General features: G+C 38.0%; 1 protein-coding gene across 1 annotated transcript in view; it reads right to left on the reverse strand.

The window, feature by feature from the left end:
• Positions 1 to 374: 374 nt before the first annotated feature.
• Positions 375 to 20807, reverse strand: part of LOC131047115 (AUGMIN subunit 4) — a 92382-nt gene continuing 71949 nt past the window's right edge. Inside the window, exons 6-13 of the mRNA XM_057980958.2 lie at positions 13328 to 13373; positions 3535 to 3628; positions 3212 to 3283; positions 2928 to 2986; positions 1238 to 1306; positions 1101 to 1152; positions 812 to 889; positions 375 to 715 (exon numbers count right to left, since the gene is read on the reverse strand). Coding sequence (XP_057836941.2) covers positions 638 to 715; positions 812 to 889; positions 1101 to 1152; positions 1238 to 1306; positions 2928 to 2986; positions 3212 to 3283; positions 3535 to 3628; positions 13328 to 13373 — 548 coding nt within the window. The 3' untranslated portion in view covers positions 375 to 637. The remainder of the gene's footprint in view (positions 716 to 811; positions 890 to 1100; positions 1153 to 1237; positions 1307 to 2927; positions 2987 to 3211; positions 3284 to 3534; positions 3629 to 13327; positions 13374 to 20807) is intronic.

Consider the following 20807-nt stretch of genomic DNA (forward strand, 5'->3'; position numbering starts at 1 on the left):
GGTTACTCATTTTGAGTTCTGATAAATATATTTTCTTCCCTATAACCCTTTTGTTTTTTAGGCAATTCACAAATTTTGAAGGCAATTTACCTTGCCCTCAACATGTCCAAATTAATAAAGCAATAGTTTCGGTAGGTACTTGTTCACAAATAATTAACAATATTAATTTGCTTTTTACCCTTATCAAGAATTGTCAATTAATAAAATATATCTAAATCAACATTTGTCTAGAGTTAAAGCACTGCAACTCATATTGTTGAGACATTCAAATAAAATGCATGTGACATAATCAATGGGTGCTACCACAACATTTGAACACTACAAATGTTGGACCATCACCCCACTCTAAAGTGTACCAAAATCAAACTCAGGAATTTTCTCAAAATATGGCACCTTATGTTATTAGGAGGAAAGATTGAACAGAAACAGAATGTTAATATACAATTTGTTTCACTATCAGATCAATGAGTGCTGATACATTTCTGCTCAGACATGGTTAACAGTCCTTAACTCTTGTCTATTGCCAACATACAAAAATCTTCACTACTAGTGAACTATGAAACAATAATGATGCAAACAATAAATTTGCCGTATTGACTTCCAAAATCAAGCCAGTAAAAGCATATTTTAGGATCATCTATAATGTTGAGTGGTCACTAGGATTATTTAAATCCATTTCCACTTGACGGATGGTCCACTGGATTCCCTCCAACTTCTGCGCGAGCATTACATAAGAGTAAACATCTAAAATATATTTAAGAAGTCCATTAAACAAACATAACTTACAGAAAACATAAACTCTGAAACATGCCTTTACTAGATCATGGTACCGCCTTGCAATGTCATCAAAGTGAGGATCCACTCCCTGATATTCACGAAGCCGTGTCACCTGGCAATAGCCATGCATTATCTTAATATACAATTGAGTGAGGAAGATTCTTTTATTGACTGCCAAATCCCCAGCTAAAAAATATATAAATAGCTGGTGACAGAGAACAATTTTAAAACAACCTAAATTTTAAAAATGTCCAATAATATTGGTCAAATCTGCTAACTTTCTAGCAAAAATATAATAGAGCAGTCAAGAATTTCATTCTTACAGCTTTGTTATAAGCTGCAGATGCCTCCTCAGTTGCCTCAAGCAAATAATTCCTGCATGCAAGCGTTGCCAGAGAATTCAAAGAACTTACATTCAAAAAATGTAAAGAGTTACAACCTCTGCTACCACCCTCCATACCTAATTTTATGAAGTGCAGGTACTGCTTCTTGAGTATAAGTGTCACGCAAAAGGAGATGTTCTAGAACCCTGCATTGGCCATTAAAAGCATATCACAAATAAGAATTCCTTCAGTTGAAAAGTGTAGCAATTGAAAATCCAGAAAGTCCAACCAAAGCTCTACAAATACCCATGCCTCAAAACAGCTAATAATCAATGAAGATTTAGATGACACTGCATCAACAAATGAGTTCCAATAAGATACCCTATAGTAAAGATTCCATTAGAGATGCTAGGAAACATATATGCACTTCAGGATTACCAAACCCAAAGTTGCAAGTATAGATAGTACATATCATTCCAAATAACACCAACCATTAAACTGAATTGTTCCAATTCCAAGTGACAATCATTTAAGGAAAGCAAAACCAAAATTTATGACAATTAATGAACATCTGAATGACAGTTTTAAATGCTTGAATTCCACTCATACAAGAACAATCCAATGCATGTGTACTGACCACAATATTCTATGAAAAACTGAAATTGTCCACTTTCATATGCTTCAGCCACATCTAGAACATCCAGAACATACAAATTACGTACTGATTTTTAAAATTACAGGTAAATGATGTAGAAAAAACCATCTTTTGACTGAAGCGTAACAACTAATGGTTAGTTTTCCATAAAGAACGAAAAGCAATAAAATTGTATGTTTTTCATTACACTCAAAAGAGAAGTTAGTTCTACCATCACTTTCTTTGGCTACTCATGTGCATCACAAGTTCAAACATGTAAACAAGAGTAATGAGGACATTTTGCTTTTGAAATAAAAAATGGAAACTGAAAATGTCAGAAATTTCGAATATCAAAAAACATAAAACTAGCTCATAGAAACGAGAAGTTGGCTCTTTTGGCTGCTCATGCATATAATAAGTCCAAATATGCAAACAAGCATAACGAGACAATATACTTCTTTTGAAATAATAAATGTAAAGTAACAACTTCACAAATTATGAATAGCTTAAAAACAAAAACTAGTCCATATAAACAAAATGGATGAAGTCGACAACATGTCCTCCATTATTTATGTAAAAATTGATTCTTAAGGCTTGCCTGTAATTTTGGATGCTGCACATTTTCATCTACAGTCATTCCCACTCCTATGTAGTTGATACTTGATACCATGAGACACAAAAGAATATATTATTTACTATACATTCAAATTCTCTTTATGTGCCATACAATTGCATGTGTATTCTCTTTATATCATAACTCCTATATTACACTATATTTTACCATTAACCATTTTTTTTAAATCTAGGTGAGTGTCATGTTAGAATTCCTCACCCCATAAAGGCAAAGAGTACCAACATGTCTACTTGTAAACTTGAACGGAGTGAAACTTTCCTAACTACAAAGGACAGAACCCCCGAAAAGCTAGAAATATAAAATTTTCACTATGAAAGAAACTCAAAGTTTAATAGCACGCGAACTCCATGATATTGCAATGATTAGATTTGCTTTGTATGTTTTAGTATAACAGAAGCATGGGAGTATGAACATAGATATAAAGGAATTGTATCATAAACAAATTTTAATTTTAAATTTCACCCTCAAATCTTAACAAATCATTTGTCAAATAAAAGTTGCCCACATAATAACAATTAATACTTGCCACAACTGAAAAAACTTAAATAAAATAACTAACCTTAGTTTGGCATTCATTGTCTCACACCTCTTGCAAAGCCAAGCTTTCCTCAGTTCATCCTGCATGACCCACAAAAGATGAGAAAGAACTGTTAAAAGCAGCTATTATTAGTAATTCTGTATTGACTCAATTTGTGAAACTCAAACTTGAGTAAAAGATCCTGTTCTAAACCAAAAGAAATAAGTTAATAACATTGCAGGCTCATATGCAAAGCCTACTACTTTCATGTAATACTACAAAATGTATACATCTACAAAAATAAAACTCAATGTTGGATGACATACATATTGATGCTGATGCTGCAGCTTGAAATCTTTGACCAGTTTAATTAGCACTCCAAGTATTTGCTCTAAAACCTGAACAGAAATATGTACCATACAGATTTCAAACAGACCCATAGATGTGAAAAAATTAGGGAAAAAAAATTCCTGCAAACACATAGGGATCAATAAGACAGCAAATAAAAATTCAGCTCATGGTATTAAACAGTAAATTATAGTGGAAACCTATACAAGACAAGGAAAGAAAATTTTTAATAAAATCTACAAAACAAGCAGTGGGAAGTAGACTAATTGCTAGTAAATTCCGAGTATAGAAATTTGTGTACATTGTAATATTCTGAGAATTTTCTGTCAGCCAAATATAGGTCCTCCAGCAGTGCTGCCTCCTCCCGTTCAATCTCTTCAACAGCTGACTTCACTCTGTAATGATAAATGAAGTGAGTATTGCAAGAAAGTCTTCACATAAGAAACAAATTTGATATATACAACTAAAGAAATGCACAGATATTTCTACCCTGGGGATGCTGGAAGTTCAATCTCCCATTCAAATAGATATTTTCTCACTTAAGTATCAATGTGTTAAGCATGTTTAATAATTAAAGCATGCATATTATACAAACAACATACCATGGCAATTTAACATACTTCATCCAAGTCATACTACCAATTTTGGGGGAAAACCAGTGTTCCACGAGCGCTGGGGATAGGGGGACGCGTTTCCGGGACGGGGGGACCAAGGGCCTAAATTTGGGGACGGCGGCGGGGGGGGTGGCGAGGTGGTGGTGCTCATATACTTATACATATACATATAGTACTTGAAAAACTAGTTTTGAAAAGATGTATAACAGTATAACTGAATAAGAATTAGATTTCAAATGAAACTATAGGAAATACCAAGATTACTTAGATTAGTAATACTAATTGCTAAATTCTAAATAAAATTTGACAAATGAAATTGTCAAATTGGAGATTTCTCATTTCTATCATATGAATATCGAAAAAGGAAAACGAAAATACGAATATCTGATGCCATTGCAAAGTCTATAATAATAAAGATGATTACATGATTCATCATTACAATGAGTAGCCAAATACAAATACGTGTAGCAATAGCATTACAAAAGAGACTAGAGTCAAAGACAAAATGACAAAACTCAAAATGTAGCTAATGGAGGCCTCTAATCATCTGCGAACTCCTCCTCACTGGAACTGCTGGACTCCTAAAGATCAAGGTCCCTCAAGCTCACACCAACTAGCCCTGCATCTGAAGTGGTAGGATCATCCTCATCAATCTGTGAAGGCTCCTCTGGCTCTACATCCCATCGTGTCGCTGGACTCTCCTTGTACACAAGTGTCTTGCGGTCTATGAGACGCAAAGCACTGTGTACAGCCACAAGCTTCTCTGCTCTCTTAGAGGTAAGTCTATTCCTCTTAAGAGAGTGGATGAAGCTATATGTAGACTAGTTCCTCTCAGCAGCTGAAGAACTGGAAACCTAGGATAGCAGACGGATGGCTAGAGTGGTGGTCAAAGATTCCGGGCCATGACAATTCCACCACAAAAGTGGGTCCTCTTGTGCCATAGTGTCTATATCCATCTTTGCCGCATCTGAATAACCTCTAAGAGTGGAAAATCTTCCCCACTCAGTGCGCATTGTGCCAGCATCTCTGGAATCAAACATCTTCTCTATGCACCTAAAGAAACCCGCCTTCACCTCATCACCTGGAATCGGTGTCATTCTACCCGGTCTAGCCTTGTACCACTTAGGACTCAAGGCAAAGGCAGCCATATGCAAAGGAGTGTTCAACTTGTCCCATCTACTCTGAATGATAGGCAGGATTTGCTCATTGTAGAATGCTAGAGAGGGGTCCTTCACTCGCACAGCAGCCCTCATCTGGTCAAGCATAGAGTCAATGCACTCATACACCTCTCCAAGGTTAGGTGCATCCCCATCCCCATATCTGATCACCTGGAATACTGGAGAAATGATGGAGACAATGTATTTTGCATCAGTCCAAAACACATCACTCTTCACTATCTCCTTCACCCTTCTCCCCTGCTCTGTCTTGGCCTCAGCCCACCTATTCCACTCATTAGTCATAACCATGAGTTGCAATGCCTCTTGCAACTCAATCATTCTCTCCAAGAGAATGAAATAGGATGCATATCTAGTCTCAACTGGTTTCAAGAACTCCTTCTTCGCGAAGGTCCTGAAGAGTGCATGTGAAGTGTGGTGGTTGCAGATAAACATCTGCACATCTCTCGCATCGGTGACCACTCCTCTAATCCAGTCAATCTTCCCCATGTCCTTGAGTGCATTGTTCATGGCATGCACACAACATGGGGTCCACCAAATGTGTCTATAGGCTGCATCAACGAGTCTCCCTGCTGCTCTACACACATAGGTTGCATCTGTCACTACTTGGACCACATTTTGTGGCCCAACCTCCTCAATAGCCTCCCTAAGGACCTAAAACTGGAAATCAGCATCTTTACGATGCCCTGTACAATCAACTGCTCTAAGGAAGTATGGGCCCTCTGCACATGTGACCATGACATTGATGAGTGGACGATGGCTAATGTTCGTCCACCCATCCATAACTATGCGGCACCCCGATGCCACCCAACATGCCTTCATCTTCTCCATCAAAATATTGATCTTGGAATAGCATTTATCCAAGATCAAGGTCCTCATTTTCGTCTCCCCTGGTGGCACATAAGATGGTCTTCCCTTGGCCACCATAGCCATCATCTCCCTATAATAAGGAGACCGTGTAACATGAAATGGAATGCCATTGGCAAAGAAGAACTTGCCAATGGATTCATCTATCTCATCTCTCAACTGCACATTAAACATATCAGCAATGGGGTTGCTCTGTGGTGTCTGCAACCTACGTTTCCCAACCCTGGTGGCAGTAGAAGTGGAAGTGGATGGAGATCCAAACATCATTCCTCCCATCTGCGAAGCATGAGAAGTATGTGGCACATTCTGGTTGCCGTGAAGTGCTGCCCTAGCAGACAAAGTAGTAGGCATTGAAATATTTGTGTCATCTCGAACCCCCCAAAGCCTGTTAAACTCAATTTTGTACTGTATATTTTTGGCTTCCTCCAAAAACTTACAATGTTTCATGCCTTTTCCTCTCCAAAACAGAAAGTGTGCATTCACCCTACTAATGCTACTGAACCATTGTGTCACAAATATTGCACTTCCACTTCCTTGTTCCCCCACTTGAATGTGATGTGCCTTGTACTGATATTCGTGAAGCAAACTGTTTTAGAGGAGACTTAGGATCAAAATGACCCCTAGCATATGGTGCCAACAACTCTGAAGGACAACCTGTACTAACTGGTGCACTCGCCATAGAACTAGATTGGGCTCCAGGATCAGCCCCATGGTCACCCCCCTCATTTTCAGGTTCATATTCTGAATCATTCTCACTATGAGAATGGATTTCCATGTCATCTTCACTCATGCCTTGGGAGCTCATTGTGAAATTGACACTGCATTTCACAAAATAAAAATAAAAATAAAATCAGCCTAGGTCAACAATATATTTTTAATTTTTCATTTTGCCCTCAAGATTCAACATCAAATCTCATTTTGAGTCTTGAGATGAATAGGAAAAAAAAAACCAAAAATGACATAGAACAATGAAAATCAGAAAATAAAACAAAAAAAAACAAGAAAAAGTTGAAAAACCCTACCCTGTGCTTGAAAAATCTCTCCAAAATGTAGAAGAATCTTCTTCTTCCTCTTCTTCTTGCTTCTTCTAGCTCCTATCACGCTTGCAATCACTTTTCTCACCCCTTCAATCAATCTTCTTCAAGTTTTTCCTCCTCTTCAGCTTGCTGGAAAAAAAATCAGTTTTCCAAAATGAGTGAAATCTAAAAGAAACATGCTTTTGTGTTGTTTTGGGGGATAGGGTGGGGCCCTGTTGATGTGTTTTTTATGCACATGCGAACACAGAATAAAATACCTAAAGGGGAACCTTATCCTCTCTTGAATAAAGTCTTCGAATGCTAAAGATGTTGCAAAAAGGATCAATCGGGATGACTTCAAAGTTCTTTGTATGTAGGATCTCTACGTGTGGATAAGCTCTCTGTGGTATGATGTGATTTTGTTGGAATCACAAGGGGACTTACACTTGATGACCTAAACGTCTGATTTGCTGGAATCACAAGATTTTACTGGCTTAGATTTGAAAAAAAGGAAAAAGGACGAGGTCGAGGAAAGGATCTAATTCTGATACTAAGAAATGTAGGAGCAATGAATGATCTTTGATGAAATTCTAACTAAGTCTTGTTTTGACATCCCAAGACCATCTCCACAAGGTTAGTGCGATCTTCGGAGGAAAGCTTTATGATGTTCAGATCATCACTATAGGCATAGACACCATCAGGCTGATGCATATCAATGAAGAAGCGACAATTGAAGTTAAGCTTAAGCTGAATGATTCAAGTTGACTACACAAGGCAAGTCTGCAATCAACAAACTGCTAGTAGTATGGATATACGAATTTCACCATCAATCAAACACATTTCTTCCACTCATCTAATAACATGAAATCAAAACTGAGAAGTATAGAGACCATGCAAATTGTTGAATCGACCCATAGATTTCACCATTTCTTCAATGAAGTTTTACAAGTCTTTTACAACATCTTGGCAACAATCTTTGCCTTCTCTCTCTACTCTACTCTAATTGCTATACTATTAACTGACTATTCACTAACTATTTACCCACTATTTTTCCACTATTCACTAACTACTTTCTACTAGCCTTTACAATTACAAATGAAGAGTCGGGGCTTATATAGTGCCCTTAATACAATTCAATGGCTAAGATCAATTTGAGATCAATGGCCAAGATTCTACAATGAAAACCCTAATTAGGGTTTGTTACAACAAACTCAATTCTGACCAATGAAATAATTGTATTAATTGGACACATGTCTTCTCTGGAATATTCGACCAATGGATAGCTGGGGTAGGTACATCGAAGTTTGTGCCACCTTTAATGAGTCAGGTACATTGAATCTGGACATGCTGAGGTGGACCAACCTGATTGGAGGAGTGATGACTAGGATGCCACCTTGTCTAACACTTGGTTGATTCTCAATTTGGTGATGCTTTCCTTCAAATGCTGGACTGGAAGATAGATGGAGAAGGTCGTCCTTAATGATGCTGGACTAGAGGAGATCGTCCTTGTCCTGACTTGATCTTCTTTGATGAGGGTCCACCAAGTAGTTGATCTTCCGACTCCAGGGTCGCCATTTGATGCCTACACAAAAGATTAAAGTTAGTCTTTGAGCATCAAACCTTAAAGCATAGAATTTAGGACCTTCCAAGAGAATGATTTAAGATATTAATTTGGAAATGACATGATAAATCCAGAATTCTAATTTTTCAAATTAATGGCAATGAAATCAAAATAAATCTTAAATAAGAACTTCAAAATGATTCTTCATACCTTCTCCTTTGAAAGCCTAACTATAAAACCTCGGAAAATAATGAAAGAAGACCGGATTTTGCTGGACAAGAGTTGAATTGTGGTCTTCCTTTGGATGAATCATGCCTCCATTAGCCTCCAAAAGGCCTCACCTTCCACTAGCTTCTCCAAAATCTGGAAATTCGCCTTCAAATACCTTCCAAAATCTGGAAATTATCCTCCAACTTGCTCAATTTCGCACCTCCAAATATGCTCTTCAAGTTCGCATAAGAAGGAATGAATGAATGATTTGAATTTTGAAACAATACTCCTTCCTTATATAGGGCGCTCACCCTAATTCTTGTTGAGGCCAACTTGACAAAAAGTAAATAAAATGAAATAAAACCCCCCTTTTGAAGAATGGCCGACTTGGCAAATAAAGGCAAATAACAAATATTGAGCGCTCAACTTAATTTTTTCATTTTTTGAATTAATTTCAAAGCTTTAAGGGTGGATTTTTACATTTATTTTAAGGCTTGAAAATTAATTAATTCAATTACAAAGGCCTCAAATTATGCGAACTTAATTTAACCTCCCCAAATGTTTTAATTTTAGCAAATTTGGTAAAAATTTGGGAATATGGAAGTTTAATTAAGGCTCAATGAAGTTTCCTTCCTCCTTAGGCATTGAAATATCCAAGATGATGAAGGTCTAAACCACTTCAAGGCTTGTTTGAACTATACATCCAAGCTTGTTCACTTCATGAATTGAAATTTTCACAACCAATATTTGCAAATTTAATGTCCTTGTCTTCACAATCTTGCAATTTGCCCTTGACATAATCAAACAAGGTTGAATGATAGGCTTTTGATGATTTCGCCATGGACCCTTTGGAAGGGTCAGGAGCGATTTTTCCAATTAGGTCCTGAATATCTCATTTCTTGACTCCAAAATCTTCCGGAAGGCGAGCTCATGTTTGACCTGACCAAGTCTTGCATTCCAAATTTTAGCATTTCTCATGAGCGAATTAGATGAAAATGTGATTTTTGCCCTGGACCCTTTGCAAGGGTGGAAGGGTCAGGAGCGATTTTTACTTTTTAGGTCAAAATTCACCTTAGTTTGATCCTTAACCTCCTCCAAGGCAATCTCCAGGGTCTGTTCATCTCAATCACTGAGTTGGCTTATCAATTTTTGAAGGAAATATTGTTCTTTTGGGAATTTCGCTCTGGACCCTTTGGAAGGGTCAGGAGCGAAATTCTCTCCTGAGCTCAAAATTCTCATTTTTTGAAGGTCTAAATTTCTTCAAGGCATTCCAAATGGCTTCTTTTACTGTAGTCCAGGCCTAGTTTCACTTGAATTTTGGAGGAAAAGGTGTCTTTGATGTTTTTCGCCCTGGACCCTTTGGAAGGGTCAGGAGCGATTTTCCTTGCTTAGGCTTACTCCTCCATCACTCTGACTTCAATCCACCCCTCAAGGATAGGCAATGGTCTTCTTCATTCACTCCACCCAAGCTTGGTTTGTTCTTGCAAGGCAAAATAGGGGATTTTGAGATTTTCGCCCTGGACCCTTTGGAAGGGTCAGGAGGGAAAATCCTTCTCTGACCTAGAATCATCATTTTTTGAAACAAACATCCACCCAAAGGTGGTCTCAAGGGCCTTTTCTACCTTGGTCTAGTCTTGTCTTAGCACAAACTTGAAAGGAACATTTTGGTTTTAGGATTTTCGCTCTGGACCCTTTGGAAGGGTCAGGAGCGAAAATTAGGTTTTAAGGCAATTTTCAAATCCTTTCATCTTCAAATCATTTCCAAGGCATAGAACATCATGCCTCACTTCCATCCAAGTCATGAAAAGCGAAATCTTGTCTTAAATTTGCAAGGAAAAAGGAGAATTTGGAAATTTCGCTCTGGACCCTTTGGAAGGGTCAGAAGCGAATTTCTCTCTTGGCTTCAAAACTGGCATTTTAGCAACCCAATTCCACTCTAAGGCAATCCAAATTCTCTTCTCACACCCTTGTCCAAGCTTAGTTTTGTCCAAAATTTGGAATAAAGGATAGTTTTTAGGATTTTTGCTCTGGACCCTTTGGAAGGGTCAGGAGAGAAAATCTCTCTTAGGCTCAATTCCTTCACTTTTCAATGATTTCTTAGCACTTCAAGTCATTCCCAGGGGCAATTCCTTCTATGTTTTACTTTATCTCACACTTGTCCTAGCAAAACTTGATAGTCAAAAGAAGCTTTGAGAAAATTCGCTCTGGACCCTTTGGAAGGGTCAGGAGCGAAATTCTCAATCTTGACCAAAAATCTTCATTTTTCTTTTTTACCTTGAAACTTCATTGCTAGGTGGGATTTCATCTTCATTGTCCTAGCAACAAGGATTCATGTCCAAGAAAGGCTAAAAAAATAGGTTTACAAGGAATTTCGCTCTGGACCCTTTGGAAGGCTCAGAAGCGAAATTTCCTTTCCTGACCAGAATCCTTCATTTTCTTGACTTCTAAGCATGCCCAAGGGTTTCAACATGCTCTTTCTTCCCTTCATCATGTCTTAGACACCTCAATTTGGCCAAACAAGGCAAGAAATATCTCTTATAGAGATTTTCGCTCTGGACCCTTTGGAAGGGTCAGGAGCGAAATTCTCCATTTGGGCTAAATCCTTCATTTTTTCAGTTCAAAACAACCTCAAGAGGCAAAAGCAAGTCATTCTTCTTCCATCCATGTCAAAAAACTTGACCTTCTTTAATACAAAATAAGAGCTTTTAGGAATTTCGCTCTGGACCCTTTGGAAGGGTCAAGAGCGAAATTTCCCTTTTGGTCCAAAATCCTTCATTTCTCAACGCTTTCAAACACTTCAAAGGCAACAAGAATGTCCATCCTTCCTTCCAAGGTACCCTGCAAGTCAAAGATTAGCCAAACTTAAGATGAAATGTGCTTTGGGAAGATTTTCGCTCTGGACCCTTTGGAAGGGTCAGGAGCGAAAATCTCATTCTAGGCTAGATTACTCACTTTTCGAACTTCAAACCACTGCAAGAAGCAAACTTAGATCATTTTCCACCTGAGGAAGAAGGTTTCAAGGTCAAACAAGGTAGCAAATGAAGTTTATGATGAATTTCGCTCTGGACCCTTTGGAAGGGTCAGGAGCGAAATTCTCCTTTAGGCCAAAATTTTGTTCTTCAAAATCAATCAAACTCCCTCTCAAGGCAAAAACATACCCATTCATCTCTCATCAAGCCAACGCCTAGCCAAAATAAGGAGGAAAACAAGAGTTATAAAGATTTTCGCTCTGGACCCTTTGGAAGGGTCAGGAGCGAAATTCCTAATCTTGGCCAAGATCCTGACTTCATTTTCACATTTCTTCACTCAAACAAGCGTTTTTACCTTTCATTCAAGCCTAGGAATGCATTAGTTCTAAGTTTTGGTCAAAGTGGAATGTCTTATGGAGAATTTCGCTCTGGACCCTTTGGAAGGGTTAGGAGCGAAATTCGCTTTGGACCCTTTGGAAGGGTCAGGAGCGAAATTTGACATTTTGTACTGTCCATCAGGATCATTTTATGGAATATAACATTTAAGTATAAGTGAAGTTATATTCCATATATACTTTTAGGATGTTTGAGAGTGGTTTCGGACCTCCAGGAGTTATATTGCAAAATCTAGTTTTTGGAGGATTCTTGAGTTTTCCAGACTTTGCTGAATTTCAGGATTAGGACATTCCAGACTTAGCCAAATTTCAGGATCAGGACATTCGAGACTTAGCCAAATTTCAGGGCATTTGAAGGTCAGGATGACATTTCAGACTTCATCACTCACCAACTCGACCTAGCTCAGACTTTCAAGAACGATACCCACTCACTAAGCAAGACACAATTAGCAACGAGAGCAAAACCAGGCCCTAAGGAAGACTCTCAAGGAAACCCTAATTCTAGGACCCTGCAGACTCACCCTGGCTCAAGCAGAGCCTGCCATTCAATAATCCCCTCGACAGCACTCATCCTCCAAAGGCTAACAGACAAAACCCTAAAAGACCCAGAAAGCAAACCCTAGAAAGCAAAAAAGCAGGGGTCCCCATTTGCAATGGGGCGATGTGTGAATACGTCACAACAGGCCCACGTCCAATTAGGGTTACCCCTTAACCCCCCCAAAAGGCACATGTTTTTAAGAAAATGCCTTTTTTGGTTTGCATTAACGTGGGAACGCGTGAGACGCCCATTCGTCTCCCAGGAGACGTCTCCTTGTCTCCCTGGGAGAGGCGGGGATGTCCACGTCCCAGCGGTGTTTGGGTGGCGGTGGCGGGACGACGGGGGATGTCGCGTCCCCGTCCCCCGTCCCCGAGACGTTTCTGACAGGGGGACGTGCCCAAAAAGGAGGGGGACGCGTCCCCGTGGAACACTGGGGAAAACAAAATGTATAGCTTATCAATAATTTAAGCAAACCAATCGTGCCAATAACTTAATATTTAAAAGACAAATAAGATTGGACCACTTAAAATAACCATCTTATTGAAAAAATACTGAAATTGCTTTGATATTAACCTTGACAATGCTTCCAAATATCCTATTAAATAAAATAAAAAACTATTGCGCAATTCCAATCATAATGACTACTTAAATAACAGCCTTCTAAAATTCTTTTGCTAAATCTTGACAATGGTTCAAAATATCATATGCAACAAAAAGAAGAAAAACATTGCATGATTGCACATTCTAACCTTTCTGGAAGTCGTAAATTCTGAGCAGAATCGGCTCCATTTGTATCTGAGGCACAAAACATGATTAATGCACATGAGAAACCCAAAAGGAATATTGATGCTACAAAAAAGAATATCTCATTATATGCTACTTACAAGATGAATCCAAAAGCTTTAAATCCTTTGCTTAGTATAGAAGTTAAGTTAGAAAACAATAAGACATCTAAACAAGGACCATCTAAGAGTCCATCTAACAGAATTGAACTTTGTAGGAAGTGCCAATCAAAATCCAGGATTTAATAGAGCAAAAGGATCTATCGAGGAACGGAAAGGGAATTAATTTTATGCCAGAACTTGGACAACAAATCTAATTATTTTGCAGAAGGAGCAGCTTAAATCTCTTGCCTGAAAACATTTTTGCATATTAAGTGTAAGAAAACCCAAGAAAGGGATATATAACCCTGATTTTAAAGTTATCCAGGAAACTTGAAACTATCTAAATAGAAACTAAACAGTGTAAAAATAAGTTCATACAAATATTCTTCATATATGCCCAGGATTTGCAGCAAACAGGTTGTTATGCCAACTGTCCATGGTGCCAAATACAAGTAAATCCAGATCCATCCAATAAATTCAATTAGCATATAACGTTGCTATTGTTGGACTTGACAATTTGATTAGCAGGGACTGTTCCATTCGATCCATTAAATGATATTAAACCTGTTATAGGTCAGATCTACCTCACTTGGTCTTAAACATTTCACAAATTGCATGCAGAATCTATCAACCTTACCTGAAACAAAGCATCATAAATTGAACATGCCTGTATATGTGACCCATAAAATCACTCCTAACAATTGTCAAGCATAGCCATTTAATAAAAAATATTAATCCCTCCCGAATTTGGAAACAATTCTCTAGCAGTTCACAACACTCTGAAAATTATTTTGATTTGGAAAGAAGGAAAATGTGTGCGAAATCTCTTGCAAGGTGTGCGGAAAGATTTGAAAGCACATTAAGGAGGAGGACAATTAATGATTTTTGGGCCCTCATCATGATAATAGGTGGAAAACGGTTTTAAATAGAAGGTGGTGTGGGTTGATGAAGTCATTATGCTTGCTGCTCCTGTTTCTCTCTGAAGCTAGGTGGATTGTTAGCAAATGGACACGCCGATACTCTTGGAAGCAACAAAGCGAAAAAATGTCGTTTCTTGGAGAAGTCTTGGAGAAGAGCCTGCTTGCTATCATGGAGACAGATCATCCTCTAGTTTTGCATGCAATTAAAATGGTGTTTGGAGGAGTTTGTGTGGGCGTATCACAGATACAGAGTAAACACTGATGTTATTGCAATGTTTCTGGTGATGCTGATCTATATGAGTATCACTAAAGCCAAGGCCAAAAACATGTGTCAAATGCTCTTCATGAATGTCGTTCTTGGAGAAATAGATGCAGCCCTGGATAATATCGATGGGAACCTCTTAATTCCCCTGCCGCAGAACTATTATATGTCTTGTGGAAGGGGCGGAGAGGTGAGAAAATACCCTATGGTCCAAACCTTAGAGCCGAAAAACTTGGAGAGGAGCTAGCCGGAGGAGTGGAGCATCACATTTCTCTTGCAACTGACAAAAGTGGACATGGCACCTGCGAAGGGATGGGTCAAGAGATATTTGGAAGATGAAGGGTTGTTGGAGTTCATAGAAAGTGGTGAGCGGGAGGACGGAGTCTTGGAGCTTGAGAGAAATGAGGATTGGGGTTTGGGCCTTGTAGAGTGTTGCTGTTTTTTTTATGCACATGCGAACACTGAATAAAATACCAAGGTATCTTATCCTCTCTTGAACAAAGTCTCTCATATGCTATGCTTCGCGATCAAATGAAACAACTCCAAGGTTACGAAATGTCAGGTCTTGACGTGTGGATAAGTTCAGTAGTTTGATGTGATAATGTTGGAATGACAAGGGGACTAACGTTGTACATGAATGCTCAATCTTATCATGGATCAGGATAGGTATGCCGATAACTTAGGATTTGGCAATGAAGCTCTGGACTTGATTCTTACTAAAAAATGGGCAAAAGGAATAGGGTTCAGGAAATCTATTTTAGGCCTAGGAATGTAGGAAATGATGAACAAGTTTAGTGGAATCAAACTATGCAAGGTCTCACAAACAGGTATTGACACAAGCTTAGTGCAATCGTCTAAGGTATACTCAAGGATTTTCAGACTATTATCATCAAACATTGACACCATCCAAGTTGATGCTTGTCAAGGGACGCATAATAGTTGTAGTTAGGCTTACTCAAATTTTCAGTTGACCACACAAGGCACACTTACCAGCGGCAAGAGGCTAGTGGTATGGATTAAGGATTTCACACAAATATATTCAACAAATCTTTCACTCAAACTAATAAACATGAAAATAAATTCTAATCTAAAAGTCTAATCTAACTTGGAGGAATTGAGAACCATGAATGCAAAGACAACATTTGAAGAGCAAAATCACCTACAATTGAACAATGATTAGATTCAAATAGTTGCAGCATATACCAACAATTCTACAAAAACTCTCCCTTACAAATGAGAGGCAATGAGGTATATATAGAGCCTCAAAAAAAATGAATGGCCCAAATTGATTCAAGATCAACAGCCAAGATTACAAGATAAAACCCTAATTAGGATTTGTACAACCACCATTACATTGGCCAATAAGAAACGAGGGTAGGTAAGATAAATAATATTTGATGTAGCGCCATGTGTCACCTATTCCCTCCTTATGTTTGGAAAATTTCCCAATCTTGGAATCCTGAAATATTTCCTTCCTTGACGCACTTTGATATTGAAATTCCTTGATGTAGTTTTGGATTTCTTGATGTAAAATCTTTTGTGTTCATTTCTTGAACTTGCTTTCCTTCATTTGTTCACCATCAAAGTGAAGTCTTCTTCATGATTGATCTATTCCTCATCCAATCTTTGAAGTATTGATCTTCCTCATCCGCATTGCGTGCATCCTCCTTCACCTCAAGCCTTGATCACCATGCTTCCTTTCCTCATAACAGTCCTGCAAAACAAATAAGCATTGAATAAAACACTAGTATGATAAACTTAACTTCAACGTTGGTGGGAAATTCATCTCCATATGGACTGATCATTCCTCAAAACCATCCGCATTATCCTTGTCCATTCTTCACTTGGTGGAAATTTGATGCCTATCTGAACACCTTCCTTCCTTTGTAATTCCGTACTGGAGTGGAAATCCAACCCTCATCCAGACTCACTGTCCTTGAACATCATGTGTTGAGAGGAAATTAGAACCTCATAGGGACTTTGTTCCTGACATTTGTCCCAACATGTGATAGGTAATCTTAGAAAATTGTAACACCAATTCTAAAAAATATGAAGGTCCGGATTGAAATCTGGAAAATTCTCCCCAAGAAAACCCGATTTTTCAGACTTAAAATAAGTTTGAATGCAATAAATAAGTCTGAAGACACCCCTGTCAAATTAGAAAATGTATGATTTGGTGCTCAAAAATGAATGTCCGGGTCTGAAAATATCACTTAAGAGGTCTGAAAACACTCAAAAAGTGACTGATTTTTTTATATCAAATTTGTAATAAAAGTCTGATTTTCTAAGGACAAAGTCTGAATACGCCCTCCAATGCCTGAAAAATACTCAGAAAATGGTGTATTGAAGTCTACTTTTCTGATTCTTAAGTCTGAATACACCTTCTGAAAGTCTGAAAATGGCTCCAAAAAGTCTGAAAATGATGAATATCAATGGCTGGAAGTGGTCACAGCCATGTCACATGCTTGCATTTGAATTATTTTGACCTTCAAAACTCAGAAATGGTCACATCTGGGCACAACTATGTGGCTGGAAATGAAGTTTCAGTCTGAAGACAACCTCGTATACTCAAAAAAAAGGTCAAAAATGATGCCCGGAAGTATACCACAATTCTGAAAATGCTTGGAAAAGGGTGTGGAAAAGTCTGATTTTTAGTTCTTAAAGTTTGAAGACACCCTTCCAAGGTCCAACAATGGCTGCCCAATGTCTGAAGACAACCTGCAACTTCAATAAATCAGTCATTTAAACTTGTCGCATTCATAGGAAACACATGTATTTGATGAATTTTGCCTTCCCAAAGTGAAGTTTGTCAAATCTAGATACAAACAAAAGGTTGGTAAAAATTATCTAAGTCTGAAGACAAATCTGAAAGTGAAGTTTCGAACTTAGATCAGCAATGGAAGCTCCACCATATGCCCAAAAAACTCATAAGAAATGACGCCAAAGTAAAATTTTCCACGTTGGCAAGTAGCTGGAAATGAAAATCAGTTTGAAGACAACCTGCAACTATGGAGTTTCAGACTGTAACAACAATGGCAGCCCTTGAAAATGCATTGAAAACTCCTCCAAACAACCCTTAACCAAAATCGCCTTAGTGTGGATGAGCTGGGCAATGAAGAATAATTCTGAAAATGTGTTCCCAGCCAACAATGGAGGTCAAATCACTCCCAGCAGTGGCGCCCAGCAAGGTCTGAAAACAATGGCAGCCCCTTAACACACAAAAAATATCACCAAAATTCATCAAGATATGGAGGAATCAACCTCCCAAATAAAATCGCCCAACTTCAGCCATGGCGCCACCTCCCAAATCTGAAAATTACTCTCAAAAACTTGCTCCAATGGCTGCCAAGAAATATTGCCCAACTGGGAATAGGCAGAAAATGAACAACAAAACTAACTTTCAGCTCCAAATGTGTCAAGTAGACATTTCACCAAAATCGCCCAGCTGGAGAAAATCACCCAAATCAGCAACTTAGCAATCACACTCAGCAAATATAATGATATTTTAATGCTGGTCACCTCTCTTTAAACATGTTTTCACCTTGAGTTCTCACCACACAAGCAAAGCAGGATAAAACTTTTGCTCTTTTTCACTTGTGGGAAAATCAACTTGCCTAGAAAATAATTTTTTTTAATTTTTTAAAACATTGCAAGTCATTAAATAATTGTTTTTAATTTTTAAATAATCGTCAACACTTGTAAAAACAATTAAATTTGGGGTTAATTTATTTAAAATATTCCAAAATTTAGATCAAAATTAACCCTTGGGGGATAATCGCCCCATGTTGGGATAAAAATCCCAATAAAAAACTCAATAAAATGCTCTTGGGGGAAATTCGCCCCATGTTGGGATAAAAATCCCGACAAAATTTCATCAAACTTGCACAAATTTGTCTCTAGGGGAAAATCAACCCCTGTCTGGACAGTTATCCGGACTCAAAATTGTCAAAATCATCACTTGTGGAAATTCGCCTAAAGTCTGGAATCATTGTCCGCATTTAAAATCCATGAAATCTCATCACAAAAGTCCTAGTGGAAAATCGATAGTCATCAGGAATCCTCACTTAAGTCATCCGCAACTTCATCCACACTCCCCAGGGAAAATTTGAAGGTAGTCAAGGAAATTCCCAACACTTAGACAAAATTTAATCATCCTGGTGGAAAATCACCCCTAGTATGGATTCTCAATGGTGGAAAAATGGGTCATGTCTGGATTCCAAGAGAAATCCATGTCCAGTCTGGATTTTGAGTGGGGAAAACCATGGGTAGTCAGGAATATGAAGGGAAAAGCACCTCTAGTGTGGAATTTTGACCTTTTAACCCTTAGAATATGGATTTTCATCCAGAAAATGATTATTTTTCCACTCAAAGTCACTAGGAAACTTCAAAACTCAATAAAACTCATCTGGACTTAGGCAAATTCATCAAAAATTTGAGCAAAAACAAGGAAACCTGTCGGGATAAAGTGCAAAATCAACTTGAATAACTTCCTAGGAGCGAGAAAACAACTCCTAAAGGACCTCTTTACACCTAGGCACAAAAATATCACCGACTTATACACACTTAGACGCATTTACGCTCAGATGTCAAGGCAAAATTAAAACTCCAACACTTAGCAAGAATAAGTCAAAACCCCAAGGCAACCCCCTAGACTTAGGCAAAACTCAGGATCACACTAACATTTTGACATTTTAAAAACATGATCCAATTCAAAATTCAAAAACCCTCTCATTGGCAAAGGCAAACACTAGGAAATTAGGCAAAATTTCTACTCTAAAAAGCGAAAAGTGGGGGTCCCCATTAGCAATGGGGCGATGTGTGAAGACGTCACAACAGGGAGGAATGGATTCCAAATGAACCGAGAGATGTGGAGGAGGTTGATGCTAGCCCTGCCCATGTTGCTCATGGAGCTGACTGCCCGGTCACTGTCAGTGCAATTGAGGTGCGGCGGATGACGGCTGCTGAAGCAGCAAAGGAAGAGGGCGATGCTAGAGAATAATGAAGAATGAAAAAGCTGTCAAGGGTAGACATGGTGGAAATTTTGGCTCAGTTTGCGGTTTAAAATTTTTGCTTTGTATCTAGATAGGAAGCCCACTTTTTGTATAGTCTAATGGGCAGTAGTGTTAATGTTGATAATATGATAGATGTGTATGTGACTAGACTATAGGGCGGATGGTTACAAGGGGAAAAGATGATAGAAATTATTTTATAAGGCATGGATCCAGACTTGAATACTTTGTAATCCTTTTGAAGCTTAATACAATGGGTGCTGCCCCTTAGCAGCTATTTACTAATCAAAAAAAAAACTCCAAAAATTACAGGACAAATTATTAAAAAAGTATAAAGAAACTCAAGTCTACCCATTATCTCGAAGTCGACTAAAATAAAATTTGCACAGATATTAAGACTGTCATGCCCCCCCACTTTAATAACATTTTCCACACTGTCCTTAGGGTGAGTTCAGATGTAAATATTCAGAAAATCGTCTTATTAATAAGATTTCATGATTTCCTTCTAAGGCTGAAGGTTGACAGATAAGGACTTAAGCATTCATAATATTATTTCGACAATCTTTAGTGAACAAAGCAATTTCCATGGGCTGTTATATACACAGCGATCACTTTACCAAGGCATATATAATTATCATTATGGCAGCAATCTTAAGTGTAATGTCCCCTACTTGGAAGCTGTCATATTTCCAACAATGATTATACATTACTGAATGCATTATTGTAATATCCCTTGCTTATATATGGTAGAAAATGAAGAATTCACACTCAAGGAATATTGTCAAACAATAAACATGCACACTGAAACTATCGAATACTGATTGTGATTCATAGGAAAAACATGTAACAAATCTAAACATGAAGGCAACACCTCAATAGATATCAATTTTTCATCATGTCAAACTTTGCCATAAATGTTTCAGAAAAGAAGTCTGAAGTAACAATACTGCTGCTATGATTTTCTGATTTCAATTTCAAACTCTTTTAAGATGCATAACAACCCTTTTTCCTCAAAGACAAATGACATATGAAAACACTTCAATGGCTGCAATAATTTTCTGAACACCAGTACTCACAAAAATAATTATGTCACTAAAAAATAATGATCAAAAATCTGGTTTGGAGATGCCAAAAGGGAGGGTGGTTCCCAATGA

Source organism: Cryptomeria japonica, chromosome 2 (genome assembly GCF_030272615.1).
Source record: "Cryptomeria japonica chromosome 2, Sugi_1.0, whole genome shotgun sequence".
NCBI lineage: Eukaryota > Viridiplantae > Streptophyta > Pinopsida > Cupressales > Cupressaceae > Cryptomeria > Cryptomeria japonica.